This window comes from Mytilus trossulus, unplaced genomic scaffold (assembly GCF_036588685.1).
Source record: "Mytilus trossulus isolate FHL-02 unplaced genomic scaffold, PNRI_Mtr1.1.1.hap1 h1tg000070l__unscaffolded, whole genome shotgun sequence".
NCBI classification, from domain to species: domain Eukaryota; kingdom Metazoa; phylum Mollusca; class Bivalvia; order Mytilida; family Mytilidae; genus Mytilus; species Mytilus trossulus.
In genome coordinates, this window is record NW_026963294.1 from 1,342,092 (window position 1) to 1,364,223 (window position 22,132).

The window sequence follows — 22,132 nt, forward strand, 5'->3', positions numbered from 1 at the left end:
TAACCTGAGACTACTATAACACAGAGATTGGTCACTCTCTGTACTGGCCAGTCAAATCGTATTTTCACGATGTCCACGGATGCGCGCGCATTCTGACTGATTAGACAAGAAGGACGATCAGCCATTGTTTACAAGCGTGGTGCAAAATAATAACATATGTGGCTTATTAAGGCGTTTTTTATATCAGTAAGTATAATATTAAGATTAAAAATGTTAATTATTGTTTGATTATGTTCACATTAGCCTTGTTTAGTGAATTTATAAGCGTAAATTTACAAATGAAACCTTGAAAATTTACCGCGTTTGACTTTTCAGTTCGTTAGACCGACTCAAGTTATTTTGTAAATAGGTTAAATTCAGAGAAACAGTTGGTTTTCTAGATAGTATTAAAACTTTCTTTCATATTTTTTCTTTACACTGATGTATACTTTGTCATAATTTGATATACCAGCAAAAAGCTATTGATCCCTTTTTGTGGTGGAGATTTACCACATGAAGGTTTTCAAAATGGCCGATGTAAATTTTGAGTCAATTTCTGTTGTGCTAGGGTATAATTCAGTTGAATAATTTGTTTTCCCAAATGGCATTAAAACATTCCCTTGTATTTCTTCTTTCTACTAATGTTTACCCTGTCATAATTTGATATACCAGCAAAAAGCTATTGATCCCTTTTTGTGGGGAGATTTACCACATGAAGGTTTTCAAAATGCCCGATGTAAATTTTGAGTCAATTTCTGTTGTGCTAGGGTATAATTCAGTTGAATAATTTGTTTTTGTTTTCCCAAATGGCATTAAAACATTCCCTTGTAATCTTCCTTCTACTAATGTTAACTTTGTCATAATTTGATATACCAGCATACTGCTATTTACCCCTTTTTGTGTGTGTGTGTGTGTGTGTGGGGGGGGGGGGGGTCCCCATGATGAAGACTCCCAAATGAAAAATTTGAAAAAGGTAAGTTTGTCCACATTTTAAACAAATCCATCAATTTACCATGGCTATTAGTTTGTTTAAGTAAAGTTGCAGACCGTATTCTGAGTATTCATTTATCATGTTTATAGTCTAGAAGCATAAGTAAGTTTTCAATGTTACTGATTATAATTTTATTTATTGTAGAAATGCCTCTCCGAAAGAAATCCCGTTTGGGACGACCGAAAAAGAACAGCCATCAGAAAAAAGAACCAAAGCATAAAATTGGTAAGTTTATTTTTCAACATGATAACATTTAAATATTTGCTGACTTTGAATACCAATGAATAAGGTTTACTGTAATATCCATTACTTTATACATAGGTCACTGAGTTCATTGCATGTCTAATGCTGAAGAAAAATGCTTCATTCCCTTTGTCATTTAGGTGAACCCCATCTCTAAGGTGGTTATGTCTGAAGCACTTGTGGTTCCAAAATTTAATGCCTGCTGTCTGTGGTGTTTTCTCTGACAAATGTGTTATAGTAGTCTCAGATGGCATACATGTAGGAAGTAAAGTTTACAAGTAAGACAAATAGTCTATTCAACTCTATCTTTTTTTTTTAATTTAGAATGCCAAAGAGGAAAAGATGTAGAAATTAACAAATGGAGTTAAAAAGAGAGTAATCCTCGACAATGAACAGCTGTTGGTACCAGTATGGAGGAGACATCTGTTCCAGTTTCAATCCACACTGAAGATGGAAAGAGAATGAAAAAATATGAACGCTTAAATTTGATTGTCATGCTGTTTCTTTTTCTAGCACCAGTGAAAGACACAGAGCAACTGATTGCACAAGAAATTGAGATATTTGCAGTGAATGAGACACACAATAAAGATGAAGAATCTTGCCATCTCCCTTTCACTGTATGCAATTTATTACAAGTTATCATCGCTGATACATGTATATATCCTTAGCTGTACAGATACCGAAATTTGCATAACCCAGATCAGTTGCAGGGAAATTATCATAAAACTCTCAGTTATCATTGACAGTAACATTATGAATAAATGTTTGATAATAAAAATATTATTTATACCTGGAATTGATTTTGTTCTCTCTCATTTTGGTTTAGTTATTGAAAAAGGATGGAATAATGTGTAGTGATATTTTAGATATATTGTATACATTAATACATGTACAAGTTCTGATTATCAGTCTGACTGGTCCTTTTCATTTTAGAATACTGGGATGTATGTAGGTGTCATTTTACAGATGAAATTTGGTTTATTCAAACGCCACACCAAATTTATTGGTTTATAGGTTTTATTGATATGATTACTGTGGGGAAAAAACAACAAACAAGATCATAAAATTGTACGGCTTGTGATTATGGTTAAATCTATTATCATGCCTTTATTATGTATGTGCTTTCCCAAAGTAAGGAGCCTGTAATTCACTGGTGTGTTGCTGTATACATCATATTTGGATTTTTTTCTTATTATTTTGTTCATAAATAAGACAGTGAGTTTTCTTGTTTGATGTGTTAACCCTTTTTCTTAAATAGACCTTGTATAGTTGACAGTGCAATATGAATTTTACGCATTGCTTAGAGCCTTTTGGTCACCTTAAAATGTTGATGTCTGTATCATTTGGTTTCTTGTGGAGAGGAAAAAAATGAATGTCATACACTCGCAAATCAATATGTAATAAAAAAAAAAATGAAATACTTGCCACTGGACGTTTAGCAACCATCAATTAAATCAACATGATCAACAACAACAAAAATGAAATATTTGCCACTGGATGTTAAGCAAGCATCAATTAAATCAGTCTGATCAACAACAAAGGAAGACACCTTTTCGTGCAGTTTGTATAAAGTAAAACAAAAGGGTTTTAACTAACAATCAAGTCAAAATGTTGTTTCACTATTCACACAGGTCCATGTCTGTTTCAAAATTAAAAGGAGATTTTTCTAGTCTAAAAGTAAAAAAAAGAAGGGAAACATGTACATTACGCTTACAATATGGTTAATCCCTTTATATTCGAGGTCAAAAGTGAGACTTGTATTGCAATTTTCTATTAAATGATCATTAAGTGTAAGTCCTAACTAAATACACAATCCGTGAAAAGGAGAAACCATAAATTTACCGACGATCTTAAAAACAACTGAATGCAAGCTCATAGTATTTCGAAAAACGCAATTAGAAAACAATTTACAGACAATCATAAAAAATCAACCCAATACAAGCCAAATTAATAATGAACCCAGAAAGTAATCATTTTTTAATGATCTATACAAATTATAAATATTATAAGACAAAGTCGATCATGATAAACGATATTTGTCAAACAATATTTATTATTTAATTCTATAATTTGTAAATAATATTTTCGGAAGGAGTGTGAAAACCTGTAGTGTAACTACTTCGTGTGTACCAGGTGCCAAATAAAACTCATTTTAACAGGTTGTGATTTACCTGACCATCGGATAATTCAAGCCGAATAAATACATGTCACACTGTGACATTATGTCTCCGAGACAGGTGTATATTTAATAGAAACCCATTATGAAACAATCAAATAATTAACTCCGATACATGACATACAATTTATTACGTATTAATTATTTAATATCGTATTTTTAATACAATATCAAATCTGAGACTACTATAACACTATATGGCCGTAATCTTCAGCCGTAATTAACCTTTATTTGGAAAAACAAAAACAGAAGCCTTTTTCCATTTTTTTTTCAATCATTCATGAAAATTTAAAAAAATTATTAAATAGTATCGATAATGAGATTTATATATCTGAATTCCATTTTTAGTTAGCACGTGTATACGTGTATCAAGACTATATCCCAGCCAATTCACAAATGCACCTGTTTTTACAGGTAGGTAAAACAGGTAAAACATTTGTATATTTGATCGGGGGATTGTTTATATGATTCCTTGATTGGATGAAATAAACGGGACCTGTTTCAACAACTTCGTTTGTCGGATTTATGAGAATTAACAATCCATTCTCAATCATAGTCGCATAGCTTATTTTAAAAACTTTTAAAACATGTTTATTATGAAAAAAACTATTAAAATACATTTATTATTATTAACTATTATAATATAATAATTATTAAAGTAGGATAATCATAATAATATTCATATAATAAGAGGAATAATAATGACAGCATTCAAAATTATATTTTGCTTTGTATTATTCATTTTTAATTGAACAATTACATGTCGTCTGCTAACGGTAAAATACGAAACTACGTTATATTAACGCAGCTAGCTTTTTTGAGTGTAGCCGGTTTAATAGGGAAATCGAGAGTGACCAATCTCTGTGGTATAGTAGTCTCAGCTGTAACGTACAAATTATTCGGTCAATATAATTCAATCAGGTCACCTAATAGTCCGAGGCTGTAATATCTGTTCACCTGTCAATTTCGTTTCATGACTCTCCTTTTTTATTGCGTTATGACAAGGTGTAACATTTATAACTTACAGCACACGTATAAATGAGAATCATAGATACCGATTCGACCATTTAGAGTAGAACATTTTATCTAATTATTCGTGAAATATCATAAATGTATGGTGTTTTTATTTTTTTATTCCTGCAAAATAAAAAAATAAAATAAGATGAAATAGAAGTTGTAGCTGTATTTTAAGATAGATATTATATACAAAACTAAAATTTAAAAAGGAAAACGTATATTTTAATGAAAGTGAAATACATTTTCAAAACATTCTCAAACACCCATATTAAGGGGAAGTAACTCTTGTGATTTTAAATTTCTACAAACCGGCAAACCCCGCAAATCGGCTGTTTCCGTAGTCCAACGGACGACCGGTTTTGAGAAGTTCACTGAAATAAAATTACAGGGACGAATCAACTTCGGGCCGATATTATATGGGACGAGATTGACACCTTGACTTAAACGCACTTGCAAATATGACGTCATATGATAACGCTGGATAACAAAAATGGAGAATCCAAACGCAGATGTTTTCAGATAAGTATTTGATTTAACATATAATGATTATGAAATACAATTTGTTGAGGCAATATAAAACATTTAGGATTTTAATCTGAGCAAAACATCAGAAAGTTTAGGCAGACAATAAATTAATGAAGAATGATAAATTGATATATTGTTGTCACATTCATAACAGACATATCGTTATCTGACATGTAAATGGTACATGGGTATATATGATAATCTGATATGTAGAAATTAAATTGTGTGAATAATATTCATCGTAAATTAACTTGGTGAAACGTTAATAATAATTTAAGTCACCAGTTTTATCTTCAAGGGTTAAAGGGGGGGGGGGGGTGTACTAAATTTGAGTTTAACTTAAACTTCCAATGCAATTTAAGATGCATAATGCTGTTTCTATTGAATTTATTGCTTCATACAATCATTACCTCTTGAACAATTGATTCTTTGTGGATATTTTTGTACTTTTAGGGGATTAAATATGAGCTGCCAGCAATGATATGAAACAGATTTTATGCAAACTCCATTTTAATACCTTTATTCAGCAATTATATAGTTGGAAGTACAGAGACAGCAAGTTTTGAATTACAGAAAGGAAGAGAAGTTTATATATCACACATAATTTTTATATTAGTTAATCAGTTTGTGGGTACGGTTTAAGCTGACCATATAGACACTGTTTTTATTCTACTTATACAAACCATGCAGGACATTTTTCTGTTCATGGATAGGATGTTAAAAATGTTATTTATTTGAATATGATCAGATCAATCATATGATGAATCACTATATTTTGTGTTTCTCAGAAGTAGTGATAAGGCCAGCAATAGGGCGTATATGTCAGAGTAGCAATTCCACTGGAACTGTAGTTATTCCACTGGAGTTGCAGCAAAATACCACTGGAATTACATTCGCATTCCACTGGAATAATTTGGCTGGAATTCCACTGCAATACAAGTGAAATAACACTGTAATTTCCACTGGAATTCCAGTGATTATCAGTGGAATAATTTGGCTGGAATCCAGTGAAATAACACTGGAATTTTCACTGTAATTCCAGTGGAAAGCCAATGTAGTTCCAGTGGAATTCCAGCCAAATTATTCCATTGATAATTACTGGAATTCCAGTGGAAATTACAATGGAATATCAGTGGTATTCCAGTGTAATTCCACTGATTTTTTTCTCTAGGGAAATATCAAAAGATAAATATAGGTAATTGTTGCAATAATTTTACCTATACAATGTGAAACGATAATTAATAGGTAATTGTTGCATTAATTTTACCTATATAATATAAAACGATAAATAATAGGAAATTGTTGCATTAATTTTACCTATATAATATAAAACGATAAATAATAGGTAATTGTTGCATTAGTTTTACCTATACAATGCAGAATGTTGACTTATTTATATATACTTGACATAAAAACCAGTGAACCTAAATAAACAGAAAAAAAAGTAACATTATAAAGAGATCAATGAATAATATTTGAGATTTTACGGTTAAAGAAATTATAGTATGTAAAATATTACATTTAAGCCACACAAACTAAACAAAAATAAAGTTATCTTTATGATAATTCGACAATCTGTTTTCCAGTTAATTGTTTAAGGAAATTTTGCCGTTTTTGGTTATAATTATAGATAGAGATAAACTGTAAACAGCAATAATGTTCAGCAAAGTGTCATTAACTTAAAATAAGTTACACCAGAGTGTTAGGGATTTTATTAACTCTACATATGTTTCACATATGAAAAATCTCATATTACCGGTACAACTTTTATTTTAAAATACATTCTGCAAAATACAGCTGGGATTGTTTCTTTCTTCATACATATCTCTAATTATGTATTGAAAAAAAAATGGGAATGTGTCCATGGGACGCTGATGATGACCACCCGCTCCCCAATTTTTTCCATTTGTAAAGGGACATAACTCTAGAACGGTTAAAGTGACGACTCCAAAATTCAAACTTGATCTTTTTTGTGGTAATAGGCATTATGTATAAGTTTCATAACATTTGGTTGAGGCAAACTAAAGTTAGAACGGAAACCAACTTTGGGACGTACGGAAAAGGGTAAAACTTTATACCCCCTTCTCTACGGCGGGGGCATAAAAATAATCATTTTTATGTGTGACTCCTAAATTATATATGTGCTCAAACCTAGGTCTGTTATTCTTGTTTGTGCTATATTCACAAGTTTGATAGCACATGAGTAAAAGGCTGACATATGTTACTGTGAAGTGTCGTTATTTGTGTTTTATGTTCAATTCACATAAACAATGAGAGTATTATTATTCTAGTACCTGCTTCATTGACAACCACTATGACACATGAGTAAAAGGCTGACATATGTTACTGTGGAGTGTCATTATTCGTGTTTTGTGTTCGATTCACATAAACAACGAGATTATTATTATTCTAGTACATGCTTCATTGACAACCACTATGACACATGAGTAAAAGGCTGACATATGTTACTGTGGAGTGTCATTATTCGTGTTTTGTGTTCGATTCACATAAACAACGAGATTATTATTATTCTAGTACCTGCTTCATTGACAACCACTATGACACATGAGTAAAAGACTCACACATGTGACTGTGGAGTGTCACTATTCTTGTTTGTGCTCTTTTCACTAGCATAATGACACTTAGAAGGTTGATGTGCTGGTAGTGTATTATTGGCGTTAGATGTGAAATTTGAGTATGGTTAGATGGTTGATCAGGGGTGTGGAAATATTTGCTGTGAACACTTGTCCCTTGGCAAGTTAAACTGTTAATTTTACTTGTCTGGAAAAAAAGTAACTTGCCCTGAATTTCCAAATAAATATTGAAGTATTATACTGTAAACTTGTATGATTCTTAAAACCGTTTTGTATCGCAATATAAATGATGTTTGTGATGCAGCATGCTAATTCATGTGTATAAACTAGAGGCTCTAAAGAGCCTGTGTCCCTCACCTTGGTCTATGTGCATATTCAACAAAGGACACTCTCCAACATTGTAGACGAGAATAGACTTCATGACAAAAATCTATATTTTGTTGATCTTGTATTACGAATCTTTTAGTCAGTTTAGTTTTTGTTTATCTTCTTTAGTTTTTGCTCCAAACACAAAGGGGGTAAAAAAAATCCTCATTTAAGGGCAATCACTCCTATGAAGAGTGACAGTCTACTAACTATATCTTCAAAATTTGCCTTTTTTTAAATAGATCTTGCCTTGCTGATAATTTTTGTGATTTAAAGTGTTTATTTATCTACTATAATTCTTATTTATGTAAGGCATAACGGAAAAAAAAGTTTCTCTCTTAACATCATATTTTTCATGATAATACCGGTAGGCAAAAATGAAAAAATAAATAGAATTTGTGTCCCCATGGACACAGATGATGCCCCCGCTTGCATACAACATTATAAAGGGACATAACTCAAGAACGATAAAAGTGACGCTACCCAAAGGAGTAGGGGCATTAAGGCCCTTATTTGGCCCAAAAATTACTGCAAATTTAAAAGTTATCACACATAATCTTTAATTACTGAAAACTTGACTAAGGTATAAGGTACTAAGAAAAACAATACAAATTTGACATCGAACAAGTTACCATGGCAACAAATCATGACCTAATTTGCATATTTTGATAAATTTCGCGATTTTCCTTGTTTTTTTCATCAAATTTTAAGTATATTTCAGATTGAAAAAGTATGTGCGCACCCAAGAAACAACTTTTTATTTGGTGAGATTATGCCAATAGTTATAGTAAAGCTTCTATTAAAATATTTTGTTGTTTCTCGGCTGCGCAGGATGTTTCCACAACGGAAATAAAGACAGAAAACTGCATAAACTCTGTCGTTTTCATCGTTTTTATGAAAACAGTACATATCATGACGTAATTGTGACGTCATCAGATAAAAATCTTTATGTTTTTCATTTATATTTCTTGAACCTATGCATTTCTAAACATTATGTGCCAATTTGAAATGGTTAACAAACATTTTATTTTCTTGGGCCAAAACTAGGCCTTAATGCCCCTACTCCTTTGTACTTGATCTGATTTTTGTGGTAATAAGTATTGTGTATAGGTCCCATAATGTTTGGTTGGGACAAACTTTAGTTACAAAACGGAAACTAAAAATTTTGCAATTTTTCTACTTTTAAAGGGGCATAACGTGATAATGGTTAAAGTAACACCACCAAAATTCAAATTAATCTGTATTTTGTGGTAAATAGCATTGTGTATAAGTTTCATAACATTTGGTTGAGGCTTCTTAAGTTAGAGAACGGAAACTAACAATTTTGCATTGTTTTCCATTTATAAAGGGGCATAACTTGCGAATGGTTAAAGTGACCCCACCATAATTCAAACTTGGTATGTGTTTTGTTGTAATAGGCATTGTGTATAAGTTTCATAACATTTGGTTGAGACAAACTCAAGTTAGAGGTAAAAATGAATGCCCACTTGGTTACAGCGGGGGCATAAAAATGGTAAAAATTTGTGATTTATGGGCAATAACTCTTATAAGAATTAATCTTACTGTTTCGACGTATATGGACAATTGGTAGAGCTCATTATTCTGAACAATTTTGTTCCTTTCAGATTTTCTCTATTTATAACGTTACAAAGAATATTAGACAAAACATGCATTTTACTCCTATGTTTAGTGAGCCGTGGTGTAGTGGTAAGTGCATCGGACTACTAACACAAAGGTTCCTGGTTCGATTCCCGTTTGGGATGAAAATTTCAGGAATTCAATTTTCGGCTCTCCCTTGACACCATTTGCGAGTATGGTCTTGAGGAAACGATGATAGTCCGTCGGACGGGGACGATAAATGGCTGACCCGTGTTAAGAGAGAGCCATATCTCTTGCACGTTAAAGACACCCTTGTAGATTTCGAAAAAGAGTAGGCTAATGCCGCTACAAGGCAGCACTCGCACCCGCAAAGTGGAAAGGGATTAATATAAGTTGTAAAACTTGTTTCCCAATCCACTATAAATAAATATGTTTAAACTCCTATGTTCTATTTTGAGCCATGTCGACCATGTTGGTTGGTAGGCAGGATCATCGGACACATTTTTTAAACAAAATACCCTAATGATGATTGTGGCCAAGTTTGGTTAAATTTGTCTTTGGAGTTTCAGAAAAGATTTTTTGAAAAGATTACAAAAATTTACAAAAAATTGTTAAAAATTGGGCAATTACTCCTTAAGTGATCAATTGACCATTTTGGTCATGTTGACTTATTTGTAGATCTTTCATTGCTGTTTACAGTTTCTCTATCTATTGTTGCATTAATTTTACCTATATAATATAAAACGATAAATAATAGGAAATTGTTGCATTAATTTTACCAATATAATATAAAACGATAAATAATAGGTAATTGTTGCATTAGTTTTACCTATACACTGCAGAATGTTGACTTATTTATATATACTTGACATAAAAACCAGTGAACCTAAATAAACAGAAAAAAAAAGTAACATTATAAAGAGATCAATGAATAATATTTGAGATTTTACGGTTAAAGAAATTATAGTATGTAAAATATTACATTTAAGCCACACAAACTAAACAAAAATAAAGTTATCTTTATGATAATTCGACAATCTGTTTTACAGTTAATTGTTTAAGGAAATTTTGCCGTTTTTGGTTATTTTCTTGAATATAATTATAATAGATAGAGATAAACTGTAAACAGCAATAATGTTCAGCAAAGTGTCATTAACTTAAAATAAGTTACACCAGAGTGTTAGGGATTTTATTAACTCTACATATGTTTCACATATGAAAAATCTCATATTATCGGTACAACTTTTATTTTAAAATACATTCTGCAAAATACAGCTGGGATTGTTTCTTTCTTCATACATATCTCTAATTATGTATTGAAAAAAAAATGGGAATGTGTCCATGGGACGCTGATGATGACCACCCGCTCCTCAATTTTTTCCATTTGTAAAGGGACATAACTCTAGAACGGTTAAAGTGACGACTCCAAAATTCAAACTTGATCTTTTTTGTGGTAATAAGCATTATGTATAAGTTTCATAACATTTGGTTGAGGCAAACTAAAGTTAGAGAACGGAAACCAACTTTGGGACGTACGGAAAAGGGTAAAACTTTATACCCTCTCCTCTACGGCGGGGGCATAAAAATAATCATTTTTATGTGTCACTCCTAAATTATATATGTGCTCAAACCTAGGTCTGTTATTCTTGTTTGTGCTATATTCACAAGTTTGATAGCACATGAGTAAAAGGCTGACATATGTTACTGTGAAGTGTCGTCATTTGTGTTTTATGTTCAATTCACATAAACAATGAGAGTATTATTATTCTAGTACCTGCTTCATTGACAACCACTATGACACATGAGTAAAAGGCTGACATATGTTACTGTGGAGTGTCATTATTCGTGTTTTGTGTTCGATTCACATAAACAACGAGATCCTTATTATTCTAGTACCTGCTTCATTGACAACCACTATGACACATGAGTAAAAGACTGACATATGTTACTGTGGAGTGTCATTATTCGTGTTTTGTGTTCGATTCACATAAACAACGAGATCATTATTATTCTAGTACCTGCTTCATTGACAACCACTATGACACATGAGTAAAAGACTGACATATGTTACTGTGGAGTGTCATTATTCGTGTTTTGTGTTCGATTCACATAAACAACGAGATCATTATTATTCTAGTACCTGCTTCATTGACAACCACTATGACACATGAGTAAAAGACTGACATATGTTACTGTGGAGTGTCATTATTCGTGTTTTGTGTTCGATTCACATAAACAACGAGATCATTATTATTCTAGTACCTGCTTCATTGACAACCACTATGACACATGAGTTAAAGACTGACATATGTTACTGTGGAGTGTCATTATTCGTGTTTTGTGTTCGATTCACATAAACAACGAGATCATTATTATTCTAGTACCTGCTTCATTGACAACCACTATGACACATGAGTAAAAGACTGACATATGTTACTGTGGAGTGTCATTATTCGTGTTTTGTGTTCGATTCACATAAACAACGAGATCATTATTATTCTAGTACCTGCTTCATTGACAACCACTATGACACATGAGTAAAAGACTCACACGTGTGACTGTGGAGTGTCACTATTCTTGTTTGTGCTCTTTTCACTAGCACAATGACACATGAAGAAAACTGTGATATATGACACTGTGGAGTATCATTTTTCTTGTTTGTGCTCTATTAACAAGCAAAATGACACCTGCATAAAAGACTTAAGTATGTGGTGTAACATTGTTCTTGTTTTATACTCTTTATATCGACTAATTGATTTGTCAGTGAATGCTTGGTATTTAGTGTGTTGGTAAAGTTTGACAAGATTGTAGTTGTATTGGTAGTGTATGATGTGTTGCTTGAGTATGATTAGATCATAGCTTTGTTAGTAGTGTATGATTGGTGTAAGGTGTGTTGTTGGAATGTGATTAGATGGTAGTTATGATGGTAAGTTATGATTGGATGGTTGATGTGCTGGTGGTGTAGGATTGGTGTTAGCTGTGTAATTGAAGTATGATTAGATGGTTGATGTGTTGGTGGTGTAGGATTGGTGTTAGCTGTGTAATTGAAGTATGATTTGATGGTTGATGTGCTGGTGGTGTAGGATTGGTGTTAGCTGTGTAATTGAAGTATGATTTGATGGTTGATGTGCTGGTAGTGTATTATTGGTGTTATATGTGTAATTGGAGTGTGATTTGATGGTTGATGTGCTGGTGGTGTAGGATTGGTGTTAGCTGTGTAATTGAAGTATGATTTGATGGTTGATGTGCTGGTAGTGTATTATTGGTGTTATATGTGTAATTGAAGTATGATTAGATGGTTGATGTGCTGGTAGTGTATTATTGGTGTTATATGTGTAATTGGAGTGTGATTTGATGGTTGATGTGCTGGTGGTGTAGGATTGGTGTTAGCTGTGTAATTGGAGTATGATTTGATGGTTGATGTGCTGACAGTGAATTATTGGTGTTATATGTGTTATTGAAGTATGATTTGATGGTTGATGTGCTGGTAGTGTATTATTGGTGTTATATGTGTAATTAAAGTATGATTAGATGGTTTATGTGCTGACAGTGTATTATTGGTGTTATATGTGTAATTGGAGTATGATTTGATGGTTGATGTGCTGGTGGTGTAGGATTGGTGTTAGCTGTGTAATTGGAGTATGATTAGATGGTTGATGTGCTGGTGCTGTAGGATTGGTGTTAGCTGTGTAATTGGAGTATGATTAGATGGTTGATGTGCTGGTGCTGTAGGATTGGTGTTAGGGGTGTAATTGGAGTATGATTAGATGGTTGATGTGCTGGTAGTGTATTATTGGTGTTATATGTGTAATTGGAGTATGATTTGATGGTTGATGTGCTGGTGGTGTAGGATTGGTGTTAGCTGTGTAATTGGGGTATGATTAGATGGTTGATGTGCTGGTAGTGTATTATTGGTGTTATATGTGTAATTGGAGTGTGATTTGATGGTTGATGTGCTGGTGCTGTAGGATTGGTGTTAGCTGTGTAATTGGAGTATGATTTGATGGTTGATGTGCTGGTGCTGTAGGATTGGTGTTAGCTGTGTAATTGGAGTGTGATTAGATGGTTGATGTGCTGGTGGCGTAGGATTGGTGTTAGATGTGTAATTGGAGTGGGATTAGATGTTTGATGTGCTGACAGTGTATTATTGGTGTTAGATGTGTAATTGAAGTATGATTTGATGGTTGATGTGCTGGTGGTGTAGGATTGGTGTTAGCTGTGTAATTGGAGTGTGATTAGATGGTTGATGTGCTGACAGTGTATTATTGGTGTTAGATGTGTAATTGGAGTATGATTAGATGGTTGATGTGCTGGTGCTGTAGGATTGGTGTTAGCTGTGTAATTGGAGTATGATTTGATGGTTGATGTGCTGGTGCTGTAGGATTGATGTTAGCTGTGTAATTGGAGTGTGATTAGATGGTTTATGTGCTGACAGTGTATTATTGGTGTTATATGTGTAATTGAAGTATGATTTGATGGTTGATGTGCTGGTGGTGTAGGATTGGTGTTAGCTGTGTAATTGGAGTATGATTTGATGGTTGATGTGTTGGTAGTGTATTATTGGTGTTAGCTGTGTAATTGGAGTATGATTTGATGGTTGATGTGCTGGTGGTGTAGGATTGGTGTTAGCTGTGTAATTGGAGTATGATTTGATGGTTGATGTGCTGGTGCTGTAGGATTGATGTTAGCTGTGTAATTGGAGTGTGATTAGATGGTTTATGTGCTGACAGTGTATTATTGGTGTTATATGTGTAATTGAAGTATGATTTGATGGTTGATGTGCTGGTTGTGTAGGATTGGTGTTAGCTGTGTAATTGGAGTGTGATTAGATGGTTTATGTGCTGACAGTGTATTATTGGTGTTATATGTGTAATTGAAGTATGATTTGATGGTTGATGTGCTGGTGGTGTAGGATTGGTGTTAGCTGTGTAATTGGAGTATGATTTGATGGTTGATGTGCTGGTAGTGTATTATTGGTGTTAGCTGTGTAATTGGAGTATGATTTGATGGTTGATGTGCTGGTGGTGTAGGATTGGTGTTAGCTGTGTAATTGAAGTATGATTTGATGGTTGCTGTGCTGGTGGTGTAGGATTGGTGTTAGCTGTGTAATTGGAGTGTGATTAGATGGTTGATGTGTAGGTAGTGTCTTATTGGTGTTAGATGTGTAATTGAAGTATGATTTGATGGTTGATGTGCTGGTAGTGTATTATTGGTGTTATATGTGTAATTGAAGTATGATTAGATGGTTGATGTGCTGGTAGTGTATTATTGGTGTTATATGTGTAATTGGAGTGTGATTTGATGGTTGATGTGCTGGTGGTGTAGGATTGGTGTTAGCTGTGTAATTGGAGTATGATTTGATGGTTGATGTGCTGACAGTGAATTATTGGTGTTATATGTGTAATTGGAGTATGATTTGATGGTTGATGTGCTGGTGGTGTAGGATTGGTGTTAGCTGTGTAATTGGAGTATGATTAGATGGTTGGTGTGCTGGTGCTGTAGGATTGGTGTTAGCTGTGTAATTGGAGTATGATTTGATGGTTGATGTGCTGGTGCTGTAGGATTGGTGTTAGCTGTGTAATTGGAGTGTGATTAGATGGTTGATGTGCTGGTGGCGTAGGATTGGTGTTAGATGTGTAATTGGAGTATGATTTGATGGTTGATGTGCTGACAGTGTATTATTGGTGTTAGATGTGTAATTGGAGTATGATTAGATGGTTGATGTGCTGGTGCTGTAGGATTGGTGTTAGCTGTGTAATTGGAGTATGATTTGATGGTTGATGTGCTGGTGCTGTAGGATTGGTGTTAGCTGTGTAATTGGAGTGTGATTAGATGGTTTATGTGCTGACAGTGTATTATTGGTGTTATATGTGTAATTGAAGTATGATTTGATGGTTGATGTGCTGGTTGTGTAGGATTGGTGTTAGCTGTGTAATTGGAGTGTGATTAGATGGTTTATGTGCTGACAGTGTATTATTGGTGTTATATGTGTAATTGAAGTATGATTTGATGGTTGATGTGCTGGTGGTGTAGGATTGGTGTTAGCTGTGTAATTGGAGTGTGATTAGATGGTTTATGTGCTGACAGTGTATTATTGGTGTTATATGTGTAATTGAAGTATGATTTGATGGTTGATGTGCTGGTGGTGTAGGATTGGTGTTAGCTGTGTAATTGGAGTATGATTAGATGGTTGATGTGCTGGTGGTGTAGGATTGGTGTTAGCTGTGTAATTGGAGTGTTTAGATGGATTATGTGCTGACAGTGTATTATTGGTGTTAGATGTGTAATTGGAGTATGATTAGATGGTTGATGTGCTGGTAGTGTAATATTGGTGTTTAATGTGTAATCAGAGTATGATTAGATGGTTGATGTGCTGGTGGTGTAGGATTGGTGTTAGCTGTGTAATTGGAGTGTTTAGATGGTTTATGTGCTGACAGTGTATTATTGGTGTTATATGTGTAATTGAAGTATGATTTGATGGTTGATGTGCTGGTGGTGTAGGATTGGTGTTATATGTGTAATTGAAGTATGATTTGATGGTTGATGTGCTGGTGGTGTAGGATTGGTGTTAGCTGTGTAATTGGAGTATGATTTGATGGTTGATGTGCTGGTAGTGTATTATTGGTGTTAGCTGTGTAATTGGAGTATGATTTGATGGTTGATGTGCTGGTGGTGTAGGATTGGTGTTAGCTGTGTAATTGAAGTATGATTTGATGGTTGATGTGCTGGTGGTGTAGGATTGGTGTTAGCTGTGTAATTGGAGTATGATTAGATGGTTGATGTGCTGGTGCTGTAGGATTGGTGTTAGCTGTGTAATTGGAGTATGATTTGATGGTTGATGTGCTGGTGCTGTAGGATTGGTGTTAGCTGTGTAATTGGAGTGTGATTAGATGGTTGATGTGCTGGTGGCGTAGGATTGGTGTTAGATGTGTAATTGGAGTATGATTTGATGGTTGATGTGCTGGTGGTGTAGGATTGGTGTTAGCTGTGTAATTGGAGTGTGATTAGATGGTTGATGTGCTGACAGTGTATTATTGGTGTTAGATGTGTAATTGGAGTATGATTAGATGGTTGATGTGCTGGTGGTGTAGGATTGGTGTTAGCTGTGTAATTGGAGTGTGATTAGATGGTTTATGTGCTGACAGTGTATTATTGGTGTTATATGTGTAATTGAAGTATGATTTGATGGTGGATGTGCTGGTGGTGTAGGATTGGTGTTAGCTGTGTAATTGGAGTATGATTTGATGGTTGATGTGCTGGTGCTGTAGGATTGGTGTTAGCTGTGTAATTGGAGTGTGATTAGATGGTTTATGTGCTGACAGTGTATTATTGGTGTTATATGTGTAATTGAAGTATGATTTGATGGTTGATGTGCTGGTTGTGTAGGATTGGTGTTAGCTGTGTAATTGGAGTGTGATTAGATGGTTTATGTGCTGACAGTGTATTATTGGTGTTATATGTGTAATTGAAGTATGATTTGATGGTTGATGTGCTGGTGGTGTAGGATTGGTGTTAGCTGTGTAATTGGAGTATGATTAGATGGTTGATGTGCTGGTGGTGTAGGATTGGTGTTAGCTGTGTAATTGGAGTGTTTAGATGGATTATGTGCTGACAGTGTATTATTGGTGTTATATGTGTAATTGAAGTATAATTTGATGGTTGATGTGCTGGTGGTGTAGGATTGGTGTTAGATGTGTAATTGGAGTATGATTTGATGGTTGATGTGCTGGTGGTGTAGGATTGGTGTTAGCTGTGTAATTAAAGTGTGATTAGATGGTTTATGTGCTGGTGCTGTAGGATTGGTGTTAGATGTGTACTTGGAGTATGATTTGATGGTTGATGTGCTGGTGGTGTAGGATTGGTGTTAGCTGTGTAATTGGAGTGTGATTAGATGGTTGATGTGCTGACAGTGTATTATTGGTGTTATATGTGTAATTGGAGTATGATTTGATGGTTGATGTGCTGGTGGTGTAGGATTGGTGTTAGCTGTGTAATTGGAGTATGATTAGATGGTTGATGTGCTGGTGCTGTAGGATTGGTGTTAGCTGTGTAATTGGAGTATGATTAGATGGTTTATGTGCTGGTGCTGTAGGATTGGTGTTAGCTGTGTAATTGGAGTGTGATTAGATGGTTTATGTGCTGACAGTGTATTATTGGTGTTATATGTGTAATTGAAGTATGATTTGATGGTTGATGTGCTGGTTGTGTAGGATTGGCGTTAGCTGTGTAATTGGAGTGTGATTAGATGGTTTATGTGCTGACAGTGTATTATTGGTGTTATATGTGTAATTGAAGTATGGTTTGATGGTTGATGTGCTGGTGGTGTAGGATTGGTGTTAGCTGTGTAATTGGAGTATGATTAGATGGTTGAGGTGCTGATGCTGTAGGATTAGTGTTAGCTGTGTAATTGGAGTATGATTTGATGGTTGATGTGGTGGTGCTGTAGGATTGGTGTTAGCTGTGTAATTGGAGTGTGATTAGATGGTTGATGTGCTGACAGTGTATAATTGGTGTTTTATGTGTAATTGAAGTATGTTTTGATGGTTGATGTGCTGGTTGTGTAGGATTGGTGTTAGCTGTGTAATTGGAGTGTGATTAGATGGTTTATGTGCTAACAGTGTATTATTGGTGTTATATGTGTAATTGAAGTGTGATTTGATGGTTGATGTGCTGGTGGTGTAGGATTGGTGTTAGCTGTGTAATTGGAGTGTGATTAGATGGTTGATGTGCTGGTGGTGTAGGATTGGTGTTATATGTGTAATTGAAGTGTGATTTGATGGTTGATGTGCTGGTGGTGTATTATTGGTGTTATATGTGTAATTGAAGTGTGATTTGATGGTTGATGTGCTGGTGGTGTAGGATTGTTGTTAGCTGTGTAATTGAAGTAAGATTTGATGGTTGATGTGCTGGTGGTGTAGGATTGGTGTTATATGTGTAATTGGAGTGTGATTTGATGGTTGATGTGTAGGTAGTGTATTATTGGTGTTAGCTGTGTAATTGGAGTATGATTAGATGGTTGATGTGCTGGCATAGTATTATTGGTGTTAGCTGTGTAATTGAAGTATGATTTGATGGTTGATGTGCTGGTGGTGTATGATTGGTGTTAGCTGTGTAATTGGAGTATGATTTGATGGTTGATGTGCTGACAGTGTTTTATTGGTGTTAGCTGTGTAATTGAAGTATGATTTGATGGTTGATGTGCTGACAGTGTATTATTGGTGTTAGATGTGTAATTGAAGTATGATTTGATGGTTGATGTGCTGGTGGTGTAGGATTGGTGTTAGCTGTGTAATTGAAGTATGATTAGATGGTTTATGTGCTGACAGTGTATTATTGGTGTTATATGTGTAATTGAAGTATGATTTGATGGTTGATGTGCTGGTTGTGTAGGATTGGTGTTAGCTGTGTAATTGGAGTGTGATTAGATGGTTTATGTGCTGACAGTGTATTATTGGTGTTATATGTGTAATTGAAGTATGATTTGATGGTTGATGTGCTGGTGGTGTAGGATTGGTGTTAGCTGTGTAATTGGAGTATGATTTGATGGTTGATGTGCTGGTAGTGTATTATTGGTGTTAGCTGTGTAATTGGAGTATGATTTGATGGTTGATGTGCTGGTGGTGTAGGATTGGTGTTAGCTGTGTAATTGAAGTATGATTTGATGGTTGATGTGCTGGTGGTGTAGGATTGGTGTTAGCTGTGTAATTGGAGTGTGATTAGATGGTTGATGTGTAGGTAGTGTCTTATTGGTGTTAGATGTGTAATTGAAGTATGATTTGATGGTTGATGTGCTGGTAGTGTATTATTGGTGTTATATGTGTAATTGAAGTATGATTAGATGGTTGATGTGCTGGTAGTGTATTATTGGTGTTATATGTGTAATTGGAGTGTGATTTGATGGTTGATGTGCTGGTGGTGTAGGATTGGTGTTAGCTGTGTAATTGGAGTATGATTTGATGGTTGATGTGCTGACAGTGAATTATTGGTGTTATATGTGTAATTGGAGTATGATTTGATGGTTGATGTGCTGGTGGTGTAGGATTGGTGTTAGCTGTGTAATTGGAGTATGATTAGATGGTTGATGTGCTGGTGCTGTAGGATTGGTGTTAGCTGTGTAATTGGAGTATGATTTGATGGTTGATGTGCTGGTGCTGTAGGATTGGTGTTAGCTGTGTAATTGGAGTGTGATTAGATGGTTGATGTGCTGGTGGCGTAGGATTGGTGTTAGATGTGTAATTGGAGTATGATTTGATGGTTGATGTGCTGGTGGTGTAGGATTGGTGTTAGCTGTGTAATTGGAGTGTGATTAGATGGTTGATGTGCTGACAGTGTATTATTGGTGTTAGATGTGTAATTGGAGTATGATTAGATGGTTGATGTGCTGGTGCTGTAGGATTGGTGTTAGCTGTGTAATTGGAGTATGATTTGATGGTTGATGTGCTGGTGCTGTAGGATTGGTGTTAGCTGTGTAATTGGAGTGTGATTAGATGGTTTATGTGCTGACAGTGTATTATTGATGTTATATGTGTAATTGAAGTATGATTTGATGGTTGATGTGCTGGTTGTGTAGGATTGGTGTTAGCTGTGTAATTGGAGTGTGATTAGATGGTTTATGTGCTGACAGTGTATTATTGGTGTTATATGTGTAATTGAAGTATGATTTGATGGTTGATGTGCTGGTGGTGTAGGATTGGTGTTAGCTGTGTAATTGGAGTATGATTAGATGGTTGATGTGCTGGTGGTGTAGGATTGGTGTTAGCTGTGTAATTGGAGTGTTTAGATGGATTATGTGCTGACAGTGTATTATTGGTGTTATATGTGTAATTGAAGTATAATTTGATGGTTGATGTGCTGGTGGTGTAGGATTGGTGTTAGATGTGTAATTGGAGTATGATTTGATGGTTGATGTGCTGGTGGTGTAGGATTGGTGTTAGCTGTGTAATTGGAGTGTGATTAGATGGTTTATGTGCTGGTGCTGAAGGATTGGTGTTAGATGTGTAATTGGAGTATGATTTGATGGTTGATGTGCTGGTGGTGTAGGATTGGTGTTAGCTGTGTAATTGGAGTGTGATTAGATGGTTGATGTGCTGACAGTGTATTATTGGTGTTATATGTGTAATTGGAGTATGATTTGATGGTTGATGTGCTGGTGGTGTAGGATTGGTGTTAGCTGTGTAATTGGAGTATGATTAGATGGTTGATGTGCTGGTGCTGTAGGATTGGTGTTAGCTGTGTAATTGGAGTATGATTAGATGGTTTATGTGCTGGTGCTGTAGGATTGGTGTTAGCTGTGTAATTGGAGTGTGATTAGATGGTTTATGTGCTGACAGTGTATTATTGGTGTTATATGTGTAATTGAAGTATGATTTGATGGTTGATGTGCTGGTTGTGTAGGATTGGCGTTAGCTGTGTAATTGGAGTGTGATTAGATGGTTTATGTGCTGACAGTGTATTATTGGTGTTATATGTGTAATTGAAGTATGGTTTGATGGTTGATGTGCTGGTGGTGTAGGATTGGTGTTAGCTGTGTATTTGGAGTATGATTTGATGGTTGATGTGCTGGTGGTGTAGGATTGGTGTTAGCTGTGTAATTGGAGTATGATTAGATGGTTGAGGTGCTGATGCTGTAGGATTAGTGTTAGCTGTGTAATTGGAGTATGATTTGATGGTTGATGTGGTGGTGCTGTAGGATTGGTGTTAGCTGTGTAATTGGAGTGTGATTAGATGGTTGATGTGCTGACAGTGTATAATTGGTGTTTTATGTGTAATTGAAGTATGTTTTGATGGTTGATGTGCTGGTTGTGTAGGATTGGTGTTAGCTGTGTAATTGGAGTGTGATTAGATGGTTTATGTGCTGACAGTGTATTATTGGTGTTATATGTGTAATTGAAGTGTGATTTGATGGTTGATGTGCTGGTGGTGTAGGATTGGTGTTAGCTGTGTAATTGGAGTGTGATTAGATGGTTGATGTGCTGGTGGTGTAGGATTGGTGTTATATGTGTAATTGAAGTGTGATTTGATGGTTGATGTGCTGGTGGTGTATTATTGGTGTTATATGTGTAATTGAAGTGTGATTTGATGGTTGATGTGCTGGCAGTGTATTATTGGTGTTAGATGTGTAATTGGAGTGTGATTAGATGGTTGATGTGCTGGTGGTGTAGGATTGTTGTTAGCTGTGTAATTGAAGTAAGATTTGATGGTTGATGTGCTGGTGGTGTAGGATTGGTGTTATATGTGTAATTGGAGTGTGATTTGATGGTTGATGTGTAGGTAGTGTATTATTGGTGTTAGCTGTGTAATTGGAGTATGATTAGATGGTTGATGTGCTGGCATAGTATTATTGGTGTTAGCTGTGTAATTGAAGTATGATTTGATGGTTGATGTGCTGGTGGTGTATGATTGGTGTTAGCTGTGTAATTGGAGTATGATTTGATGGTTGATGTGCTGACAGTGTATTATTGGTGTTAGCTGTGTAATTGAAGTATGATTTGATGGTTGATGTGCTGACAGTGTATTATTGGTGTTAGATGTGTAATTGAAGTATGATTTGATGGTTGATGTGCTGGTGGTGTAGGATTGGTGTTAGCTGTGTAATTGAAGTATGATTTGATGGTTGATGTGCTGGTAGTGTATTATTGGTGT

At 35.0% G+C, this 22,132-nt stretch overlaps 1 protein-coding gene and 1 long non-coding RNA gene across 2 annotated transcripts in view; one reads left to right on the top strand and one right to left on the bottom strand.

Moving 5' to 3' along the window:
* Window positions 1-16: 16 nt before the first annotated feature.
* Window positions 17-2,009, top strand: LOC134699500 (uncharacterized). Its single transcript, XR_010103617.1, has 3 exons — window positions 17-186; window positions 1,115-1,195; window positions 1,538-2,009. It is a non-coding gene; the product is annotated as an uncharacterized LOC134699500 (long non-coding RNA).
* Window positions 2,010-4,520: 2,511 nt separating this feature from the next.
* LOC134699517 (protein fem-1 homolog C-like) overlaps window positions 4,521-22,132 on the bottom strand; it is a 70,776-nt gene continuing 53,164 nt past the window's right edge. Inside the window, exon 6 of the mRNA XM_063561115.1 lies at window positions 4,521-4,526. Within this exon, the coding sequence (XP_063417185.1) occupies window positions 4,521-4,526 (6 nt within the window). The remainder of the gene's footprint in view (window positions 4,527-22,132) is intronic.